Consider the following 24,623-nt stretch of genomic DNA (forward strand, 5'->3'; position numbering starts at 1 on the left):
GCAGGAAAATGAGGCATAAACCGTGAAATGGTCCTAATCCTCTTTTCTTACAGCAATCTGATTTGTTCTGTCCATGCTGTTCGAAACACAAGAAAACCAGGACGAAATGAGCTTGCTTTTTATGCAATGTTGGGTTCATATTTTGCTGTTTTAAGAAAGTTCCTTCTCGTTTGTGTTGACAGTCTTTTGATTTTTCCCTTAGGGAACATCCTTAAAGTTGACTTTTATTTCAGTAATAGTTATTTCCTATAATGTTGAAAGCCTAACGTCACGAAAATTATTTTCAAGCTACTGAAATCTGTAGATATTGTGCACAATAGACATCTTTCTTAACTGATTATGAAAGGAGTGTATGAATTATGATATTAGGATGAGAAAACTATTAACCGGGAATATATTTATAAAAGAAAATGCTGATATATCAAAACATAATTAGCTGTTATCAGATAAAGCTTGCATTTTGACTGTTTTTAAATTTGACAAATTAGAAAATTAAAGGTTCTAGAAGTTGTAAATTGTGTTATGTTTATATAGTGCTTGTGTTACAAATGTCCTAGTCCGGCATAGTATCTCGAGCCGGACGTGAACTCACACATAACCCGTGAGTTTGTTCACACATGTGGCGCGGGGGGAAGCACACTGGTGGAGACATACTTTCTGGTGGCTCTTGCGCCACTATTATTTCAGGAATACTGACGAGTTACTGGACCCATATGGCCTTCCATTCACACCACAATGAGAATTAGTTAAGAAAATTTATGTTCAAGAACACCTGGCTGGCTCAGTCAGTAGAGCGTGAGGCTCTTGATGTCAGAGTCATGAGCTCAAGCCCTATATTGGGCATAGAGCCTACTTAAAAATAAATAAATAATTATGTGGAAACTAATTTGACAATAAACTATTTGTAAAAAAAAATAAATAAAATAAAAGACTGAATTGTAAAATGAATAAATAAATAATTAAAGCAAAGTTACGTTGAAGTGTCTTATAAATTATAAGGTATATAATATATTTGCAAATATTAAAGATTATTACTGGTCATGAGAGGCGACCACCAGATAATTTTGCAGTTTCAACTTGTTATCCAGTATAACTTAATATATGGTGGATTATATCCTAAAACAAGCTTCTCCAGTGATGCCTGTGCAGCGGTTTTCTACTTTACCTTTCAGTCTTATGTCATAATAAGGTGGTTTTGAATATGTAAATGTAAAATTAGTGCAAGGATTTAAAATAAAACAACCCTGTCTGTTTACTATTTAGTGGTGGTGAAATGTTCCAGGTTACTTTACCGCATCTGTATTTTAAGTAGCATGTCCTTCTCTCTTCTGTCTGCAGATTTTCAATTGAGAAAGGAATTGCGGGTCAGGTGGCGAGAACGGGGGAGGTCCTGAACATTCCAGACGCCTATGCGGACCCACGCTTCAACAGGTAAGAAACAGTGCCCGGCCCTGTCCACCTGTCACGTCCCGCTCGGCTGCAGCCTGTGTGCTCACGCGCCCCAGGTGCCCACGTGCCAGTGCCAGTAGGTCCTTCCTCGCAGGCGCTCTGTGACACTCTCTTCCAGCCAACTCTGTTATCAGTCCTCCGTGTTTTCAGATATTTATAAAATGGTGGACTCTAAACCGTTAATGGTATCCAGCTATAGGAGATTAAAATGTGATAGAAGCATTTATTTATACAGGAGCAGTTTAAACTTGTAAGGCTGCTTTCGTTCTTATGGCGCTGGTGTCATTTTGTCCTGGACACATTCTCCATGACACTGTTCCTTACACGGCAGTAACGCCTCCTGATGAAAGTGCCCGTCTTGGACTTCTGTCCCGTCGTTTATTAACTCCATAGCGACCTGCACTGAGTTACTTAATCCCTCAGAGTCTCAGTTTTCTCACCTTTAAAATGGTACAGTGATGCCTGTTTTGTAACGGGTGTGTGTGTGTCTGAAATCAGAGAAAATACACAAGAGATCTGGCAACTTTAACAGACACAAAGCGGGAGCTCCGTGGATTGCCGCTTTTACTAGAGATGATTAAAGCTGGATATTAGATGGCTCATAAAGGCTTTTATTTTGTTTTTGAGTTTCTTTGGAGAAATAGAAGCCAAATTTTATAATCTGATTTTAATAAATCTTAGAAAATGAAAGTCTCTGGACTGAAGCTGCAACTGGTAGGGAGTAGTAGTAGGCCAAATACTTTGGCAGTAGTGTTCTGTGAATCCAAACATTTGGTTTACTTTAAGAGGAGATTAAATAAATAAGCAGTCAGAATGTTTTTCAGAAATTTGATTAATGCCAGAGATGTGCAACTTGTATATAAACACAATTATATCTTACTAATACATTTTATCAATAAACTAAGAGCCTGCAGAAAATCTCGGTTTTCCAAAAATCCAAACTTATGTTAGTGTTTATTGAAAATATTTATATATCCTTATTTGTAAAACTGTTAGATAAAAATTTTATGGGTCGACTTTTAAGAACTTGAAAAGGCAAGCAACAGATTGTGAGAAAATATTTGCAAAGCCTGTATCTGACAAAATACAGGCTCCGGAATATGTAAACAGCTCTGCCATAGGACAATATGAGCGATATTAGGATAGACGTAGGATAACCTAATGTAATAAATAGAACCCAAAATTTTAACAAGCATTTCACAAAAGAAGATACACGAATGACCATCAGACACATGAAAGGCGCCCGATGTGAGGGAAATAGAATTTGATGATGAGATCTTGTTAGACGGCAACGCGAACAGACACAGTTGTTAACGAGTGGCAGTGGCATGCGTGGCACGGACGTGGGAAAGCCGGGGCTCTGCTGCTTTGCTGACGGGAGTGGCTAACGGTGCAGCCACGATGGAGAACGGGTCTGCAGTTTCTTGTAGAGTTACACATATGCTCACTGTGCCCAATCAGCTCCTCTCCGATGGATCCAGAAAAACAACACCTGTCTACACAGAGATTTTTCTGCACATCTTCAAAACGGCATTTTTCATGATGGCCAAAAAAACTGGCTGTTAACAGACACTAATATCCATTAACTGGTGAGCAGATAAAGAAAACGTGGTAGATTCCATACCCCGGAATACAGAAGGAGAGGCACCGGACCATTGGTGCCTTGGGACTTGCTGCAGCACGGATCAGTCTCAAAGCATTACCCTGAGCGCGGGTTGACAGGCATGAGTGACGGCCGTCTCAGTGACTGCCCTGAGCTGTCTGGTTGTGTCTGTGGAACTGAGTCCTAGTTGCCAAAAATAGTTTCTCTCAATCAGGAGGCAGCAAACATTTTCTGTGGAGGATCAGATAGTAAGCGTTTGGGTCCATAACGTCTCTGTCACGAGTCAGCTGTGCTGCAGGGCTGCCGCAATCCATTCGGGAACCATGCCGTTGAGTCCCACTAACACTGTTAACAGGGGCGCCTGGGGGCCTCAGTCGGTTATGCGTCTGACTCTTGATTTTGGCTCAGGTCATGATCTCAAGGTTCGTGAGTTCGAGCGCCACCTCAGGCTCTGCGTTGACAGCATGGAGCCTGCTTGGGATTCTCTCTCTCTCCCTCTCTTTCTGCCCCTCCCCTGTCTCTCTCGTTCTTTCTCTCTCTCTCTCTCTAAAATAAATAAACATTAAAAAAATAAAAATGTAACAAAACAGCAGAGGGCTGGTTTGGCCCATAGGCTGCAGCGTGCCGACCCCGGCACTAAAGTTTTAAGGTGATAACCCCTATTGAAGTTTGTTGATTAGCAAGTTGCCTCTCTCATAACCCATGACCGAGTTCAAAGGAACATGTTATTTTACAGAATTTATTATATTTCTCCTCTGCATCTAGTCTGTCTGTGTTTACTTAACAATCCTGGATACTTAACACTGGATCATAAACCGAAAGCCTCCTCGAGACTGTTCTGAAAAACGCTGGAAAATACAAGAACAAATTGGTTGGGATGTGTTTCCAAAGATTTTAGCGCAATACTTTCAAATGTCACATTGTCCTTGAATTGAGAAGCTAATCGGCCCCGTTACAATTTGTTGTTAAGGGAGACGCGTAAGTTGCAGAACTCAGTTGAGACTTATGACGGAAGCTATACTTTCTTCTGTGTGTGTGTGCGTGTGTCTGTCATTTCGCTCTCGAACGCTACCGCAGAGAAGTGGACTTGTACACAGGATACACCACGCGGAACATACTGTGCATGCCCATCGTGAGTCGGGGGAGTGTCATCGGTGTGGTGCAGATGGTCAACAAGCTGAGCGGTAGCGCCTTCTCGAAAACGGACGAGAACAACTTCAAGATGTTTGCGGTCTTCTGCGCGCTAGCCTTACACTGTGCCAATGTGAGTGACGCCAATTTTTTAAATATCTTTTCTACTGCTCGGTATCAGTTGGAAAACCTTTTAGGTCACGTAGTTGAAAGATTGTTTTTTTTTACCCCCAGCATTTCCTTCATAACCCAGAAAAGTGGTTCCTGGTTGTATATATTTCAGATCTCTTAAAATGCTTTGGAAAAAAATCCTCTAATAGTTTGCATTTGTCTCAAGGTGAATTTAAAATTTGTTTTGTTAAAAACAAAAACGAGGTTATGTAAAGGTAAAATGTTCCCATGTGAGGTGTACCTGTTGTGGTATCTACTGACATAAGGAAGGAAGAGGTCGCTGTCGTGGTACATACGTACTGCCTTTGAGAGTCTCGTACCAAAGATGGAGGTGACTCCGGGGCGGACACCACGTGGGCTAGGCTCCCTCGTGCAAACGCAGGGGGGGCCTCTCAGCACAGCAGTCACATTAGGGGGCAGCTCACTTGACCCCACAGCACGTGGGCCCCGGTCACCATCTTTGTTGACTTTAAACCAGTTGAGATCAACATTCGGTATTAGGGAAACTAAGAATCCTTTAGTGATGGCTGACATTTAAAAGTCCAGGAAATTTTTATTAACCTTTTACAAAGCTAAACCAATGCAAATGGAAGTTACCACCTCACTAATGTTGAAGAGTGTCCTTTTTGGAACTAGAACCTTGAGTTCCATAGGACCAACTGCACAGTTGATGGAGACAGCTGAGACAATGAGGAACAGAAGTGGCCAAAAATAGTACTCTGGAGACGAAGGACAAGCATGTGCGGCTCATTTAGTGCTGCTTAGTGAGAACACCCGTCCCCCCGCGTCACCCTGTGCTCTCTCATGGGGACCTTTCCTATCACTTAGTTCATCAGAAACACATGAGCACAGCAGTTAAATACTTTCTGCTTTAAACACTTTCTGTACCTGTATTTCTCATAAAAAAAAATATATATATATATATTGACAGGCTTACATTCGTGTTGTTTAGTTTAAAAGTTGCAGAGGGGGTGCCTCTGGGCGGCTCTGTTGGTTACATGCCCAAGTCTTGATTCCGGTTCAGGTCCTAATCTCACAGTTTGTGAGTTCAAGGCCTGCGTCAGACTCTGCACAGGCAGCGCAGAGCCTGCTTGAGATTCTCTGTCTCCCTCTCTCTGCCCACCCCCCTCAAATAAAACACTTTTAAAGAGGTTGCAGAGAATATAATTTCTAATCAATTCTTAATATTGATTTTTATTGTTTTTTTTTTTATGTTTCCAATGGAATCAACTACTGTAGCCACTTGAGAACCATTATAGTCCATTTAAATACACAACTATAAGCTCTTACCATTGGGAATATTAGCATTCTTTCTCTCTCGGAATATGTATTTCTGTACCCACAGACATTTGATCTAATGTAATACATTTTATGCTTTAAAGTGTTTTTTATTAAGATAATCTAAAACATGTATAATTGTGAAAAGTTAATTTTGGCTTGTAGTATATGTCATTATTAGCATACGTGTGATGCAAGCAACTGTGTTATGAAATTTTGATAAATGATTATCAAAAATAAAAAAATACAAATTATTGGAAACTCTTCTATCCTAATGAGATGTCTGTGACTTAACACAAAAATGGTTTACATACGTATAAATACACTGTACCTCTTTTAGAATGAAACAAAACTTAGTGTAAGTTTTTTATACTTTTTATTTGAAAATAACTTCAGACCAAAAGCAAAGTTACAAAATTATACAAAGGTTCCCTTATACCATTACCCATGCTCCCCAGTGTTGATATGTTACCGTTTTTACCTTGATATTCTTTCTTCTCTCTCTCTGCCTCCTTCACAGATGTCGTTATTTCTCTGATACAGCTGAGAGCATGTTTTAGACAAAATGTCCCACAGCTCCCAAATACTTCTGTGTGCATTTTCTGACGACAAGTACATCATCTTACTTTCCCTCTGCAGAATTTAAAAGTCCAGAAGTTCACGTTGGAACTGTACTGGCGTGTTAGGGCTGCCACAGCCCACACCACGGACTCACTGGCGTGGGCAGCAAAAGGTTATTGGCCACGGTTCTGGCAACGGGAAGTCCAAGTGTGTCAGCAAGTTTGGTGCCTTCTGAGGCCTCTGTCCTTGGTCTATAGGTGGCCACCTTCTCCCTCTGTCTACGTAAGGTCCCCCTTCTGTGCGTGGCTGTGCTCTGATCTCCTTTTCTCAGAAGGACGCATGTCCTACAGAACTCAGGCCTGACCCTTTGACCGCCTTTTACCCTCATTGCCTCTTTAAAGGCCCTGTGTCCAAATACGTCACATCCTGAGGTACTGGAGATGTAAGGTTTCAGCATAGGCATTTGGGGGACTAAATTCAGCCCCTGACATGTGCCAGGCATCTAAACTGCAAACTTATTGTTTTATGTTTATTTTATTTATTTTGAGAGAGAGATTGTGTGTGAGGAGGAGAGGAGGGACAGAGAGGGAAGGAGAGAAAGAGAATCTCAAGCAGGCTCTGTGCTGTCAGCACAGAGCTCGACGTGGGGCTTGATTTCACGAACTGTGAGATCCCGACCTGAACCAGAATCAGGAGTCAGACGCTTAACTGATTGAGCCCCCCAGGCACCCCTAAATAACAAACTTCTTTAATGTTCTTTCATCTGGAACCATTCCTTGCTCTTTGCCTTTCGTGCCCTGGGTATTTTTAAAGCATACGGGCCAGTTATTTTGTAGAACGTTTCTTAATTTGGACTTGCCTGATGTTTCCTCATGATTACATTGAGGGTATAATTTAACAGGGCCGTCACAGGTTGACGTGTCCCCATTGGGTCCCATTAGCAGGCACGCATCCGTTGTTGGTTGACATTTGCTTCATCATTCGGTTAAGGTGCTGTCCGGCAGGTTCTCATCAGAAATGCTTTCCCTGTCTCTCACAGGGAAGAGAAGAGAGTTCCTAAATAAGCCTCTGGAATCACTTTCCCTTTCTCTCTTTCCCTGTGATGTGTATTGGTACCTCTGCTCTTATCCTACAAGATTCCTTCTAGCCATCTTGTTGCCATCTGGAACTTTCTTCTTCGACACTGAAAAACTTGGCTCCCACTATTCAGCGTCAGTTTTATTCCCACTTGTCCCTTTTACTTTTAAGGAAGCCATAAGTATTGCTTTCATTAATGAGTACATAGTAGAAAGCATTTTATTTTAGCAATTTTTCTTAATTTGAACTCCCATCTGAGCTAAGATATGAGAAAGTGCTGATAAGTCTGCCATCAGAAGTTACTTTAAATGATCTATCAGCTGAAAATTTATTTAGATCTACCATCAATATTTCATGAAAGATTTAGAAACCATCATTAGACCTTGTTAATACCATACTTTATGTTTCACTTTGCTTATAGAGGTTTTTGTACTAGAGCAGTTTAAGGAAGGTGTAATTTTGAAACAGGTGGTGGGAAAATGTCATTTTTAGGTCAGTGTATTTGTGGAAGTGAAGGAGGTAGAAATCAGTCCTCTTAAAATCTATCCAAGTTTCCATGTGTCCCGTAAAGGTCACTGTCCGTTTAAACTCTGCTGAGCCAGGGAAGAGTTAAGATGGCAGAGAAGTAGGGGGACCCTGGGTTCTCCTGGCCCCTCAGACACAGCTCTGTGGAGGTCAGATTGTGGAGCCCCAGGAGACTGATCTGCAGGGCGGCAGAGGACCTCCCCGGGTGGAGGGAGACCGCGTGGCAGGTGGGAGTGATTGGGGGAAACCATGGTGCCTTGGAGGGGAAGGGAACCCTTTCCCTGGAAAGACAAAAGGGAGGGAGAGAGAAAGCGGGAGGGATTGAGAAAGTGTGGCATCAAGTTTGCACAAAGCGAAAACCTCTCTGGATCACAGACGGGAAAGCGAGAAGTACTGAGTGTCCCAGTTCTCTTGCAAACAGCATTTGGAGCTCACCCTCTGAGGTTCTAGAAGTGCGTGGCTTTGTCCGGGGCGGAGCTGTGGAGCGAGCTCCTGGGGAGGACGGAGCTGGCCCCGGAGTGTACAGCGCGGCGGAGGCATCTCCGGGGCACCCTGGGGGAGGGCAGTCCCTTCCTGGAGTACTTTTGTGACAGGGTGTCTGGCCTCCCAAGGATAAGAGCCCCTGCCGGCGCCAGCCAGAAGCCCTTCGTCAACGGGACAGATGTGCGCCAGGGGAAATGGAACCTGCTGCCTTCAGCGGTGCCGCACCATAGGCTGCTCTCGCTGTGCAGGCTGGGGCTGTTTCTCAGGGACAGGACTCCACACAGCGTGGAGAGGCTCTGCTCCGGAGGAGGGGGCGCATCCGTGCGGTGCCCCATGCTTTAAGGCTTTGGGTTTGAATCCCAGCCCTGCACCAAGATAAAAGGCAAGACAGTTGTGGCGCAGGACGAGCTGCCCGCTCTAGCTGTTCTGTGAAGCTGCCTCAACAGCGCAGGGTGTGAGACCCCTGTCCTAGGACCACAGATTGGGGTGACACCATTTTACCCCCAACACCAACATGGTGGGACTTCCGGGTACAGCACACAGGCCCCCAGTGGAGGCAGGACCCGCTTACACCGACACCCCCTCCCCAGGGCCTGCCAACTGCTTATTTATGAGGGCCAGACTGACTGTGAGGAACGCCACAGGCCTCTCCTCCAGCCCGGCACGGCCAGCACCCTCCAGGCACCAGGTGTCCTGAAAATCAACTGCTTCACAACGGCACCTACAGTTCGTTCTTCTCTGTTTCTTTCTTCTTCGTTTTTACTTTTGGAATCAGGGTCATAGTTTCTTGTTTGTTTTTTTCATTTCTTCTCTTTCTCTTTGTTTTTCAGTCGGGCTTTTTAATTCTTTTTTTCTTTTCTTCTTCTTTTTCTTTGGAATCAGCCTTAAAGTTGTTTGATTTTCTGGGTTTATTTTTTGGCTCCCTTCCATTTTTTTCTTTTTTGGGGGAGATCAGGCTTCCCCCCCCACATTTTTCTCCAGGATGTGTCAACAAACAAAGCAAAGCAAATCTACACACAAGGAAGAGCTCTGCAAAGGACTGACCAGTGGGAACGAGCAGCCAAAACGCAGCAGCAGAATGCATGTAACATACACCAGAAACACTGCCTGATGTGCTGGCCCTGGACAGTGTATTACCTCTTTTTAATATAGCAGTACTCTCTGGTGCAGGAGATCTAACATACTTTTAAAACACCCAAAAGAGTGGGACAAGGTGGCCAAGTTGTTAAGGTGATGGATTGCTAAAATACACAAAAGACAGAAACCTAGCCAAAATAACAAGGCAGAGGAATTCACCCCCAAAAGAAAGGTCAAGAGGAAATCACAGCCAGAGGCTTGCTCAAAACAGATATATCCAATATATCTGAACAAGAATTTAGATAAACAATCGTAAGACTACTAGCTGAGCTTGAAAAAGAAAACATAGAAGACACCAGAGAAACCCTTGCTGCAGGGATCAAAGACCTAAGAACTAATCAGGATGAAGTAAAAAATAGTAAAACTGAGACGCAAAACAAACTGGATACGCAGACAACGAGGATCAAGGAAGAAAAGGAAAGAATCGTTAATATGGAAGATAAAATTATGGAAAATAATAAATCTAAAAAAAGAAGGAAAGGATATTATTATATCACAAGGGGGGACTTAGAGAACTGATTCCATGAAACAAAACAATATCTGTATCATAAGAGTCCCATAAGAAGAGCTGGAAAGTGGGGCAGAAGGGTTATTTGAACAAATTATAGTGGAGAACTTCCCCAATCTGGAGAAGGAAACAGGCATCCAAGTCCAAGAGGCACAGAGAACTCCCTTCAAAATCAACAAAACAGGGGCGCCTGGGTGGCTCAGTCGGTTACATGACCGACTTCGGCTCAGGTCATGATCTCAAGGCTCGTGGGTTCGAGCCCTGCATCAGGCTCTGTGCTGACAGCTAGCTCAGAGCCTGGAGCCTGCTTCAGATTCTGTGTCTCCCTCCCTCTCTCTCTGGCCCTCCCCTGTTCATGCTCTCTCTCTCTCTCTCAGAAATAAATAAAACATTTAAAAAAATTTTTAAAAAAATCAACAAAACAGAACAACACCACGGTATATCATAGTGAAACTTGCAAAATACAAATACAAAGAGAGAATTCTGAAAGTAGCTAGGGACCAAAGGTCCTTCACATACAAGCATAGACACATAACGTTAATACCAGACCTCTCTACTGAAACTTGGCAGGCCAGAAGGGAGTGACAGAAAATATTCAACATGCTGAATAGGAAAAATATTCACTAAGAGTCCTTTACTCAGCAAGCTGTCATTCACGATAGAAGGAGAGATCAAGACTTCCTCAGACAAATGAAAACTAAAGGAATTCATGACCACTAAACCAGCCTTGCAAGAAATTTTAAGGGGGTTCTCTGAGTGGAGGAAAAAAAAAGAGAAGACCAAAGCAACGAGGACTACAAAGGACCAGCGAACCAGAAACAACAACTCTACTGGTAACACTATGGCACGAAATTCATATCTTTCAGTAATGACTCAGAATGTAAATGGACTAAATGCTCCAATCAAAAGACAGATGGTATAAGAATGGTTAGAAGGAAGGAAGGAAGGAAGGAAGGAAAAGAAAAGAAAAGAAAAGAAAGAAAGAAAGAAAGAAAGAAAGAAAGAAAGAAAGAAAGAAAGAAAGAAAGAGAAAGAAAGAAAAGGAGAAAGGAAAGGAAAGGAGAAAAAGGAAAGGAGAAAGGAAGAAAAGGAAAAAGAAAAAAGAAAAGAAAAAGATCCATCTATGTGCTCCCGACAAGAGACTCATTTTAGAGCTAAAGACCTTCAGATTGAAAGTAAGGAGATGGAGAACCATCTATCATGCTAATGGAGATTTTTTAAAACACCAGAGTAGCCACACTTCTATCAGACAAACTAGATTTTAAAACAAAAACTATTAACAAGAGATGAAGAAGGGCAATTATATCATAATTAAGGAGTCTATCCATCAAGAAGACCTATCAATTGTAAATATTTATGCCCCCAACTTGAATCCAAATATATAAATCAATTAGGAAGCACCCAAATATATGAATCAATTAATAACCAACATAAAGCAACTCATTGTTAATAATACCATAATATTAGGAGATTTTAATATCCCACTTACAGCAACGGATAGATCCTGTAAGAAGACAGTCAACAAGGAAACCATGACTTTGAATAACAAACTGAACCAGAGGATTTAACAGATATATTCAGAACAGTTTACCCTAAAGCAGCAGAATACACATTCTTCCCAAGTGCACATGGAACATTCTCCAGAATAGATTACATACTGGGTCAAAAATCAGCCCTCAACAGATACAAAAAGATTGAGATCATACCATGCATATTTTCAGATCACAGCACTATGAAACTTAAAATCAACCACAAGAAAAAAAATTGAAAAGCCCTCAAATAATACATGGAGGTTAGAGGACATACAACTCAAGAATGAATGAGTCAACCAGGAAATTAAAGAAATTAAAAAAAAATACTTGGAAGCAAATGAAAATGAAAACACCAAAGGCAGTTGTAGCAAAGGCAGTTCTAAGAGGAAAGTGCATTGCATTTCTCAAGAAGTAAGAAGGTCCCAAATACACAACCTCACCTTATACCTAAAGGAGCTAGAAAAGCAGCAAATAAAGCCTAAAACCAACAAAAGAAAGGAAGAAGTAAAGATTAGAACAGAAAAAAATGCTATAGAAACAAACAAAAAGAACAGATCAATGAAACTAAACACTAGTCCTTTCAAACAATCAGCAAAATTGATAAATCCCTACCTGTACTTCTCAAAAAGAAAAGAGAGGACCCAAAAAGATAAAATCATGAATGAAAGAGGAGAGATCACAACCAACACCACAGAAATACAAATGATTATAAGAGACTACTGTGAAAAATTATATGCCAACAAACTAGACAATCTGGAAGAAATGGAAAAATTTCTAGAAACTCACACACTACAAAAACTGAAACAGGAAGAAATAGACATTTTGAACAGGCCCATAACTAGCAAAGAAATGGAATCAGTTATCAAAAATCTCCCAACAAACAGGAGTCCTGGGCCTGATGGCTTCCGAAGGGAATTCTACCAGACAGTTAGAAAAGAGTTGATACCTATTCTTTTCAAACTGTTCCAAAAATAGAAATAGAAGGAAAGCTTCCAAACTCATCTATGAAGCCTACATTGCTTTGATTGCAAAACCAAAGACCCTTCTAGAAAGGTGAATTACAGGCCAATATTCCTGATGAACCTGGATGCAATAATTTGCAATAAGATAGAGGAATCAAGTTCTACAGTACATTAAAAGAATTAGTCACCGTGATCAAATGGGATTTATTCCTGGGCTGCAGGCTAGTTCAGTGTTCACAAATCAATCAACCTGATGTACTCTATTAATAAAAGAAAGGAGAAGAACCATAATGATCCTCTCAATAGATGCAGAAAAAGCACTTGACAATGTACAACATCCTTTCTTAATAAAAAAAAAAAAAAAAAACAAACAAGAAAGGAATATAAGGAATATAGTTCAACATCATAAATGCCATGTGTGAAAGACCCACAATCCTCAATGGGATATCATCCTCAATGGGAAAAACTGAGAGCTTTTCCCCTAAAGTCAGAACACAGCAGGCATGTCCATGCTCACCACGGTTGTTCAGCACAGTACTGGAAGTCCTAGCCTCAGCAATCAGACAGAGATTGGCAAAGAAGTCAAACTGTCATTCTTCACTGATGACATGATACTCATCATGGAAAACCTGAAAGACTCCATCAAAACACTGCTAGAACTAATACATGAATTTAGCAAAATCAAAGGATAAAAAATCAGTGTACAGAAATCAGTTGCATTTCTATACACCAATAATGAAGCAAGAGAAAGAGAAATCAAGGAATTGATCCCACTTACAATTGCACCAAAAACCCTAAGGTACCTGGGAATAAACCTACCAAAGAGATAAAAGATCTGTACTCTGAAAACTATAGAAAGCTTATGAAAGAAATTGAAGAAGACACAAAGAAGTGGAAAAACGTTCCATGCTTGTAGATTGAAAGAAAAAATAATGTTAAAATGTCCATACTACCCAAAGCAATCTACACGTTTAATGTAATTCTTATCAAAATACCAACAGCATTTTTTTCACAGAACTAGAACAAACAATTCCAAAATTTTTATGGAACCAGAAAAGATACCAAATAGCCAAAGTAATGTTGAAAAAGAAAGCCAAAGCTGGAGGCATCACAATTTTGGACTTCAAGCTGTATTACAAAGCTGCAGTCATCAAGGCGGTATAGTCCTGGCACAGAAACCGACACAGATCAATGGAACAAATTAGAGATCCCAGGGGCACCTGGGTGTCTCAGTCAGTAAACCGTCAACTCTTGCTTTCGGCTCAGGTAATGATCTCACAGTTTGTGAGTTCAAGCCCCACGTCGGTCTCTGCACTGAGAGTGCAGAGGCTTTTTGGGACTCTCTATCCCCATCTCTCTCTACCCTTCTGCCACTCATGCTGTCTCTCTCTCAAAAGTAAATAAACTTTAAAAAGATTTAAAAAAGAATAAAGAACCCAGAAATGGACCCGCAAACGTATGGCCAACTCATTTTTGACAAAGCAGGATAGAGTATCCAGGGGAAAAAAGAGTCTCTTCAGCAAATGGCGCTGGGAAAACCAGACAGCACCATGCAGAAGAATGAACCCGGACTACTCTCTTACACCATACACACTAATAACTTCAAAATGGATATAAGACCTAACTGTGAGACAGCAACCCATCAAAATCCTAGAGGAGAAAACAGGCAACAACCTCTTTGACCTCAGCCACAGCACTTTCTTACTAGAATTGTCTCCAGAGGAAAGGGAGATAAAAGCAAAAGTGAAATATTGGGATCTCATCAAGGTAAAAAGCTTCTGCATAGCAAATGAAACAATCAACAAAACTCAAAGGCAACCAAAGGAATGGAAGATATTTGCAAATGACATATCAGATAAAGGGTTAATATCCAAAATCTATAAAGAACTTACCAAACTCAATGCCTGAAAAACAAATAATCCAGTGAAGAAATGGGTAGAAGACATGTATCGACACTTTTCCAAAGACGACGTCCAGATGGCTAGCAGACACATGAAAAGATGCTGAAGATCACTTGTCATCAGGGAAATACAAATCAAAACAGTGAAATACCACCGCACACCCATCAGAATGGCTAACTTTAACAACTCAAGAAACAATAGATGTTGAGGTGGATGCGAAGGCAGGGGGACCATTTTGCACTGTTAGTGGGAATGGAAACTGGTACAGCCACTCTGGAAAACATTATGGAGCTTCCTCAAAAAACTAAAAATAGAATTATCATACAACCCAGCCATTGCACTACTGGCTATACAAAAGGATACAAAAGTGCTTATTCAAAGGGGTGCATACACCCCAATGTTTATAGCAGCACTATCAACAATAGCCAAAGTATGGACAGAGCCCAAATGTCCATCAACTGATGAATGGATAAAGAAGATGTGATGTGTGTGTGTGTGCGTGCGTGCGCGCACGCGCATGCGCACACTCACTGGAATATTACTTAACCATCAAGAAGAAGGAAATCCTTGAAACTGGAGTGTACTATGCTAAGTGAAATAAGTCAGAGAACGGTAAATATCATATGGTTTTACTCATGTGGAATTTAAGAAACAGCAGGTAAACATAGGGGACGGGAAGGAAAAATAAGATAACAAAAGGGAGAGACTCTTAAATAAGGAGAACAGACAGGGTTGTGAGAGTGGAGGTGGGTGGGGGATGGGCTAAATGGGCCAGGGGCATTTAGGGAGGGCACTTGTCCGGATGAGCCCTGGGTGTTATATGTAACTGATGAATCACTTAAGTTCTCCTGAAACCAATATTACACTCTATGATAACTAATATGAATTAATTAATTAATTCATATGAGTTAATTCAGCTGACTCTCAGAGGAGCTGGCCCAGCGAGCCCAAAGTTCTTCACACCCGCAGAGTGCTGCATCATAAAACCTGGATGCAAACATGATTAAATGTTTATATGAAACTAAAACCGAACTTAAACAACTAGAATAACACTGCTGAAAAGTCATGAGTAAGCTACCAGGCGGTCTGTCTTTACATTGATTTTTTTTTTTTTCTGGTAAATTACTTACGGTAGAAATTGCCAATCTGTGTGATGCCATTGTAGCTCTCTGTGGAGTTTGTGACTATTTCTTCTCACTAGGGGTTATAAAAATTATATTGTTTTGATGGTTTCTCCAACTTAACCTCTTTATCAAAATCTACAGCTTTGGGGTGACTGCTCTTCTCCACTCCCCTTCCTGGCCTTCCAGCCTGAGGAGAAGCCGTAGCTGAGTTTCTTTCAGTCGTGTTCCGATTCAGAAAAAGGCCGATTTTCATATCTTCTTTGCAGTAACGCTTCTTTGTTTGTTGGAGCAAGAATCCTTCCAAATAGAAAAGAAGATAGTTCCCAGTTTTAGTAAGACAGCGCTGGTTTCTTCACAGTGCGGTTTTCAGGGCCTTCTTCAGTTACAAATAGTGGTCCACAGACCACCAGAGCAGAGGTGAGGATCTGAATCCAGGCCTCATGCTGGCACCTGCTTTTTTTTTTTTTTTTTTGAGCAAGTTTGCTTCCCCATTTGAGCATTTTTCCCCCAAGCTTCCATATGAAGATCAGGGAAAACACCTTGTGGTAAACATCCCAGGCATTAATCACATCTGTGGGCACCTTGTCCTTCCCTCAATGTTCTGTTTGTTTCTAGAGGATATTAACATTTATTAAGGTTAATACTTATGAATATTTATTAAGATCGTGAATATGAAGAGCCTTGTGCTACTACTATGAAGTACTTTTTTAAAAATTTATTTATTTTGGGAGAGAGAGAGAGAGGACCCCAGGCAGGCTGTGCACTGTCAGCACGGAGCCCGATGTGGAGCTTGAACCCGTGAACCCTGAGATCATGACCTGAGCCAAAACCAAGAGTCTGACATTGAACTGACTGAACCACCCAGGCCCCAGTATGAAGTACTTTTTAATTGTCCGCTGATACCGAGTCAGATTAAGCATGTCAGTCCCAGAAATTTTTAAATACTTCTATTCTTTTTTAAAAATACTTCTATTCTTGAAATTATTTCTGTTTCCTACATGAAAACTGCTTTTTATTATTGTTTTTTAAAAATTTTTAATGTGTATTTTTGGGGGAGGGGCAGAGAGAGAGGGAGACCCAGAATCCGAAGCAGGCTTCAGGTGCTGAGCTGTCAGCACAGAGCCCAACACAGGGCTTGAACCCACAAACTGTGAGATCATGACCTGAGCTGAAGTCATATGCTTAAGCGACTGAGCCACCCAGATGCCCCTGAAAATTGCTTGTAGTAGTGAATGTGATAATACAATGGCATTTTGTTGTTGTTTGGCTCATCGTCTTTGAGTAAAAGTTTTGTCCAAGAGGCAGGGCATGTGGCCATATGAACCTTCGTATCGTTTAGCTCCTCTGTACTTCTCTTTGGTTGGACCCCTTGTATCAGATCTAGGAGGCACACCTCTGATTGGCAACATCTCCATTTCATTAATAGATAATGCTCGTACTGTTAACAGAGCAGTAATAACCACTTAAAAAAACTTGAAACGTCTTTTAAAAGTAAAAAAGTCAATTAATTGAGTCATGCATATTATGCTCTTAAAGAAATAATTTGATATGATGCCAAAAGCCAACAGGATAGTAATAATACGTGTCACATCTTCTGCCTAGAGAAAACAATCCTTTAAAGCAGATTAGATCTTTACAATTGGATCAGAAGACATTTGCCATTAAAGGCATGTGGAGAAAAAGTCACTATTAAAATGAAATCGCTTGGCTAGGGCCGATTTAATACATGGTACAACCTCACTCCGTTCCTGAATTCACCAACCACGGAGTGATTATCTTCTCTGTCCCAGACAGTGGGTGTAAGATGATCATAGTAAGAACTACAGCGCTTCCTCCGTGACGGGTTCTGTTTTGGGCACTTTACACGCAAAAGACACAGTCTCACAGCAGTCCTGAGCGAGGCAATTATCATTTCCATTTGGCACAAGAGAAAACAGACATACAGGGTTTAAGTAATTTGCACAAGATCACACAGTAGCAGACGTGTGACAGAGCCAGCATCTGAAGTAGACTTTTCACATGACACTGACCTTCCTAAGATTGCTTAAGAGAGAGATACATTAAGAAGTGTTTTTAAAGTTTTATATACAAGTTACAGAGTAGGTGGTACCTAAGAGAGTGTGATAAATTGTCCCAGCATGGGGGAAAGTTACAGAAAAACCTTCACAGACAATGTAATAGAAATGAGAAGGCAAAGATAGGATTAACCAAACCGTTTGGAATAAATTGATAGACAGTTTAACAATGTGTGATGTTACTTCAGAGGAGAATTATGTAAATTCAATTTGTGTCTGTAGCTGATGAATTGAATGTTGGGTACAATGCTTGAGTTTTACATACCTCGAGCAAAACTTCTCTTAGAAATGCCCACTGAGGCACGCTTGGGCTCCGTTGGTTAAGCGTCCAACTCCTGATTTCTGCTCAGGGCATCATCTCCCCATTCCCGGGACCGAGCCTCACGTAGGGCTCTGCACTGACAGTGTGGAGCCTGCTTGGATTCTCTCGCACACTCTCGCTTTCTCTCTCTTTCAAAATAAATAAATAAACATTTTTTAAAAATAGAAATATTCACTAAAATTTACCTCTCTCTGTTATTAGGAACATGGTAATGCACACTTTTCCCCTCTAACATCTTTAATTTGAATACTCTTAGGAAAACGTTACTGAATTAAAGTTCTTAGACTGCATCTTTTAGGTGACACGAAGTATAAACGTTTTATTCCTTTTCCAAGTCTACAAGTATATAGGTAACTGGTTTTAATAGACTTACGTTCTTTTTGGCTCTAGGACCACAAAGTTTATAAATGACGTGCTCAGTGGGGCACCTAGGTGGCTCAGTCGGTTAAGTGTCTGACTTCGGCGCAGGTCACGATCTCATGGTTCGTGGGTTCGAGCCCCGCATCGGTCTCTGTGCTGACTGCCAGCTTGGAGCCTGGAGCCTGTTTCGGATTCTGTGTGTGTCTCTCTCTCTGATCCTATCCTGCTCATGCTGTCTCCCTCTCTCTCTCAGAAATAGATAAAACAATAAAAACATTTTAATAAATAAATAAATAAATAAATAAATAACATGCTCACTTAATTCTCGAATAGGAACTGAGCACTTAAAACATCCTGCGCTGGGTACAGGGTCAGAATTAATTGACCCTGAAGCCTGGGTGCTTTCCCGTCCCACATGTCTGTCTGTACTTGTTGAGGTCTCTAGGTGCTGAGTACAGGCAGTGTCCATTCTTGTGTTGATTTCCAAGGCATAGCTCTCAGGTGTGCGTGCTCTGTGGTAGATAGAACTTTTCCTTCACATTGGACACTCTTTCCCTCTACCCTTTTAAATCATTCTCTGACCACATTTTGTGCTGAAGGATGCTGAATATTGCTCAAATATCAATCTGGAAATCAGGGAGATGTGCATTTTTTAAAAAATTTTTAATATTTTAATTTTTTATTTTAAAATTTTTTCTAAATATAACTTACCATCAAGTTAACTAACATATGGTGTATACAGTGCGCTCTTGGCTTCAGGAATAGATTCCCGTGATTCGTCACTTACATACAACACCCAGTGCTCATCCCAGCAAGCACCCTCCTCAGTGCCCATCACTCAGTTTCCCCTCCACCCCTCTACCACCCACCCCCCCATCAACTCTCAGTTTGTTCTCTGTATTTAAAAGTCTCTTATGGTTTGCCTTCCTCTCTGCTTGAAACTATCTTTCCCTCCCTTCCCTTCCCCCATGGTCTTCTGTTAAATTTCTCAAATTCCACATACAAGTGAAAACATATGATACCTGTCTTTCTCCAACTGACTTATTTCACTTAGTATAACAGTCTCCACTTCCATCCACGTTGCTGCAAATGGCAAGACAGACACATGAAAAGATGCTCAAAATCACTCATCAAATACAAATCAAAACCACCATGAGATACCACCTCACACCTGTGAGAATGGCTGACATGAACAACTCCGGAGCCCACAGATGTTGGTGAGGATGCAGAGAATGAGGAGCCCTCTTGCATTGTTGGTGAGACTGCAAACTGCCACAACCACTCTGGAAAACAGTGGAAGTTCCTCCAAAAATTAAAAATAGAACTATCCTATGACCCAGCAATAGCGCCACTAGGAATTTATCCAAAGGATACAGGAGTGCTGATTCACAGGGACACATGTACCCCAATGTTCATAGCAGCATTATCAACAATAGCCAAATTATAGAAAGGGCCCAGATATCTATCAACTGATGAACGGATCAAGAAGATGTGGTTTATGTATACAATGGAATCCTACTTGGCAATGAGAAAGAATGAAATCCTGCCATTTGCAGATGTATGTGCATTTTAATACCACTACTTCCAACTTTCCAACTTTTTGACCTTGGGAAAGTTAGTTTGCTTCCTTTTATGTCTACTTCCTAAACTAATGAGTAGGAATTAATACCAAGCATCGGCTTGCTGTTAGGACTAAATGAGGTAGTAGATAGGTAAGCTTCCTAGTACATGGTACCCAGCCATACCCCCTTGTGCTTAGCTCTAGTTAGTCATGATATTTGTGTTTTGTGACTAGTCATCATAGTCAATTTCATAAAATCCCAATTCACTGTTACATATATAGCTGGTTGATTGTTTCCATGAGCTGAATTTCTTTTTGTTTTAATTGGTATTTGACTCAGTTTTCCCTAGAAAGTAGCAAGAAAGAGTTAACAGAGGGAACTTTGAGGTCAACCCTAAGAGAAAACATGTACATTCACAGAGTAAGAGAAGTCAGCAATTCTTACTCACAGGACGTCTCCATTTCCCATACCGCGAAGCACGTCAGGACGCACAGCTTAGGTCATTTGTCTTGTGATTTAATTCTCTTTGCTTTCTTCTAAACGAAACTATCCTTGTTACTAGGAACATAACACCAAAAGTAATATATATGTGCATATGTACATTTTTTTTTCTTCTCTCCTGTTGGTTTCATATCAAGGAAAGGATCTGGAGAAGAATATTGTCACATTTGCAGATCTTCACATGGAAAGGTTTCTCTCTGGGTTGTCTATGATAGTTTGAGCCTGTCTTTAAGAAAGACAGCATCTTGAGGCGCCTGGGAGGCTCAGTCGGTTAAGCATCTGACTTCGGCTCAGGTCATGATCTCACGGTTCGAGGGGTTCGAGCTCCGTATCGGACTCTGTGCTGACAGCTCAGAGCCTGGAAATTGCTTTGGATTCTGTGTCTCCCTCTCTCTCTCTCTCTCTGCCCCTCTGCTGCTCATGCTCTGTCTCTCTGTCTCTCAAAAATAAATGAACATTTTTAATAAAATAAAAAAAAAATTTTTAAAAAAGGAAAGACAGCATCTTAAACACATCTCCCTAGGATCTGGTCAAGAAAAAATAGTTCTCATTCCTTTGCATTTTTGGTGCTGTGATTTCTGTAAACTAGAGTAGCTTCACACGTGTAGGAAGTCACATGCCAAATGCTACATTTTTACAACAGTGTATTTTTAATCTCTCTTATTAACTCAGATCTTAGGGTTACCCATCTATTGATTCAGCCTTGTACTGGTCTCTCCTTTGTTGAGTTCATTTACTCATTTCCTTATTTACTTGATATTTATTTACTTACTCAGATTCATCTGGAATTATTTCCTCTGTGGGAGATGTGTACCCCCAGGATTGTATAACTTTCCCCAGGTGCCGCAAGTGTTCATGGTTTGGAAACTAATTTTGTTTGTTCATTTTTTTAGCTTAAAATTATGATATTGTATGCCAACAGTATACATTGGGAAACTACAGTTACATAAGCTACAGGTTGAGTTTTGTTTCCTCAGTGGGTAGGGACTATTTTCCAACACAGTCTCAAACAGGGATAGTCACCTCTTCTCTTCACGGAGTTCGTAACTCAGCACATCCTCTCGCCCCGCACAGCCAAGGCTGTCTTCCCCTCAAGCCTTCAAATCCCATGACCCTGAGCCACAAACTCAGCCGGGCTGATGGCCATGTGGTCCCCTGGGTCTGATAGCTGCATATTTCATGCTGCTAAATAGTCATTTATCAGTAGGTTATTTGCAAATATTTGCTCCCAGTGTTTGACTTGTCTTGTTATTATCTTAACACTTTCTTTCTAAGAGCAGTTCTTAACTTTGAAGAAGTCCAAATTATTAGTTCTTTTCTTTTTCTTTTTTTTTTTTTTTTATGATCATGCTGTTCAGTACCATCTCCAGGAAATGTTTGCCTAACCTAAAGTGACAAAGATTTCCTCCTATGCTTTCTTCTAGAAGTTTAGGTTTTACGTTTAGGCCTGAGATCCATTTGGAGTAAACTTTTGTGTGCGGCGCAAGACAAGGGTCCTCGTGCATGTACTTGTTTGCGCGTGCGTGTCCAGTCGGTCCAGCGCCGTCTGTCACATCTGCTGTCTGTGCTGAACCATGTGGCCTCTGTGAACCTGCTGAAAACCAGCTGACGTTTAAGAGCATCAGGTCCCCTTGACAAATCGACCCCTTTATCATTCGAAATTATCCTTCTTTACCCCTGCTCGTAGTCTTTGCTCGAAACCTACCTTATCTGACAGTAATACAGCCCCTCCAGCTTTCTTTTCACTGGTATGAAATGGTATACAATTTCCATCCTTTGACCTCATTTGTGTCTTTATTTTTAAAGTAGGATTTTTGTGAACAGCATAAGGTGGGTATTGCCTTTTATTCCGTCTGGCAATTTTTGCCTTTTAATAGGATGTTTCAACTCTCACATTTTAAGTATAAATCTCTAGTCATGTTGCTGTTTCATCTCTTCTTTATTCCCTTTTACCTCTCTTTCTTCCTTTAAAATGGAATGTTTTTTTATGATTTTACTTTATGAAACAGCTTTTAAGTTACTAAAGTCTTCTCCGTGAAGAGTTTCATTAAGTTTCATAATGAACCTGTTTGAGATATATATAAAGATGCAACTAATTTGTTTGCAGGATGAGCTGATATTCATCAGGGGAAATGGAAAGCTATGTGAATTTAAGCCAAAACTATCAGTGGCCAGGAAGCAGAACTCAAAGAGTGCTATCTTTATTCTGTTTGGATCTGCGGTGTTTAGGGCATATCTCTTTCTAATCGCATAACTGAAAATCTAAGTGTTGAAATAAAAATCAAACTGAACCCAGACCTTAACATCACCATCTCACAAATTATTAAAGAAAAAACTTGACGCCTAACAACATACATGTAATTAGTGCTTTCATTTCAAAGCCTGTAATTGTTTAATAAGAACAAAAAATCCTATGCAGTAATAAAATAAAATAAAATATTAAAATATATATACTTTCCATTTTTTATCTTTTTAAATTTCTGTATTAGTATAAACAATATATCTGCACATTGCCTGTGCATATAATCACTAAAGAAGTATACATTTTTTGGGCACGCATCCCCAAAATTCTTTTACTGATAAAGAACTTCATGGTCAAACATTGTCGAGACTCTGTGGACCCAAGGACTTTGAGGTCACCAAGAGTTAAGATAAATATTTTGTTTTTTTTATTTTTTAATATTTATTTTTGAGAAAGAGAGAAAGAGACAGAGTATAAGTGGGGGAGAGGCAGAGAGAGGGAGACACAGAATCCGAAGCAGCTCCAGGCTCCGAGCTGTCAGCACAGAGCCCGACGCGGGGCTCGAACCCACAAACTGTGAGATCATGACCTGAGCTGAAGTTGGACACTTAACCCACTGAGTTATCAGGCGCCCCTAAGATAAATATTTTTAAAAGGAGATCTAGGAAAGCAGTCTTAAGTCCTGACTCATTTAGTCTCTGTCTCAATGTGTTTGGGCTGCTGTGACAAAATACCATAGACTGGGTGGCCTAGAAACAGCAGACATTGGAGTCTCTTCCAGTTCTGGAGAGAGGGAGCCTAAGAATAAGGGAGCACTAGTTAAATACCAAGTAATCTCACTATCCAGAGATAATTTCAGCGTTCAATAAGCCTTTTAAAACGGAGATACAATTCAAAGAACAAGAAATAAAAAACAGGCATTTTGTATCTTCGGGGGCACACGTGTGGATGTCTTCAGTGTATACAGAAATGCATGGTAGTAGCAGTTAATGGTCAATAAAAGTGGTTTCAGTTCTAGCTCTGACCGATTCTCTTGTGCCCGATTCTGAACTTTAGTGACGCACCTACTTTAAACGCTCACTGAATTTCCTCCTGACCTTGTGGGTTCGCCCTCCAGATGTACCACAGGATCCGACACTCGGAGTGCATTTACCGGGTGACGATGGAGAAGCTGTCCTACCACAGCATCTGTACCGCCGAGGAGTGGCAAGGCCTCATGAGCTTTAACCTCCCGGTGCGCCTCTGCAAGGAGATTGAATTGTGAGTGTTTGTCCCGTTTCTTCCGGAACAGTCTTAACTTGATTCAGCCTAACACAAAACGGGGGTAGCACTGGAACTGCCTGTCTCATGACGGAACATGGGAATCAAGGCCACGTCTCTATCTTCAGAAAAAAAGAATCCGGATGCCATTTTGAAACAGGTTGACTTAGATGTTGGATGCCATCTTGAAATGGGTTGACTTAGATGTTGGCTTTCCCTCCTTTGTCTTTTGCCTCCTTAAAACAACATAGAACTTATTGTTCACTGTGGCATTGAAGCTCAAATATCTAAAAGTTTATATTTCCATGCAGTTTTAAATTTACAAAGTGAATTTTAGAATTCTCTGCTGGCTCCTGTCCCAAAAGACTTGCTACTGTCTTATTACAATGGATTTTTGCTCAAATAAGCTCTTAAGATTTTTTTATTCGCCTCAGTTATCCTCTAATGGTTTGTGTAAAATACGTATTATGATATCATAAGAAATATATATATTTGATCTTCATAGCTAGGTCCTGGCTCAGAGCTCCTACACCCTCGAGTTTCCTGAGTGATGGGAGGAAGAGAAGTGTCCTTTCTTATTCATAATGACACTTGTTCAACCCCACTTGAGTTTCTGCTGTGGAAGGACTCTAGGAGGCTGGGGGCTGGTTGTCCAAGGACCCAGCCATGTGGTTTGGGGGTTGTAATTTTCAGCCCCACCCTCAGATCTCCTGGGAGGGGACAGGGGCTGGGGATTGAGTCAGTCACCAGCGACCAGTGATTTAATCAAATGTTCCTGTGGAATGGAACCTCCAGAAACCCTGAACGAGGGGTTTGGAGGGCTTTCGGGTTGATAAGCACATTGGGTGCTAGGAAGGTG

The 24,623-nt window shown here is 41.0% G+C and overlaps 1 protein-coding gene across 5 annotated transcripts in view; it reads left to right on the plus strand.

Annotated features, from left to right (window-relative positions):
* The window catches only part of PDE10A (phosphodiesterase 10A), a 305,877-nt gene that overhangs the window by 235,979 nt on the left and 45,275 nt on the right, over nt 1–24,623 (plus strand). For all 5 annotated transcript variants that reach the window (XM_039245521.1, XM_039245526.1, XM_039245523.1 and 2 more), the window contains 3 exons: nt 1,339–1,431; nt 4,130–4,316; nt 23,622–23,764. In XM_039245521.1, the coding sequence (XP_039101452.1) occupies nt 1,339–1,431; nt 4,130–4,316; nt 23,622–23,764 (423 nt within the window). The remainder of the gene's footprint in view (nt 1–1,338; nt 1,432–4,129; nt 4,317–23,621; nt 23,765–24,623) is intronic.

This window comes from Hyaena hyaena, unplaced genomic scaffold (assembly GCF_003009895.1).
Source record: "Hyaena hyaena isolate Hyena2069 unplaced genomic scaffold, ASM300989v1 scaffold_258, whole genome shotgun sequence".
NCBI lineage: Eukaryota > Metazoa > Chordata > Mammalia > Carnivora > Hyaenidae > Hyaena > Hyaena hyaena.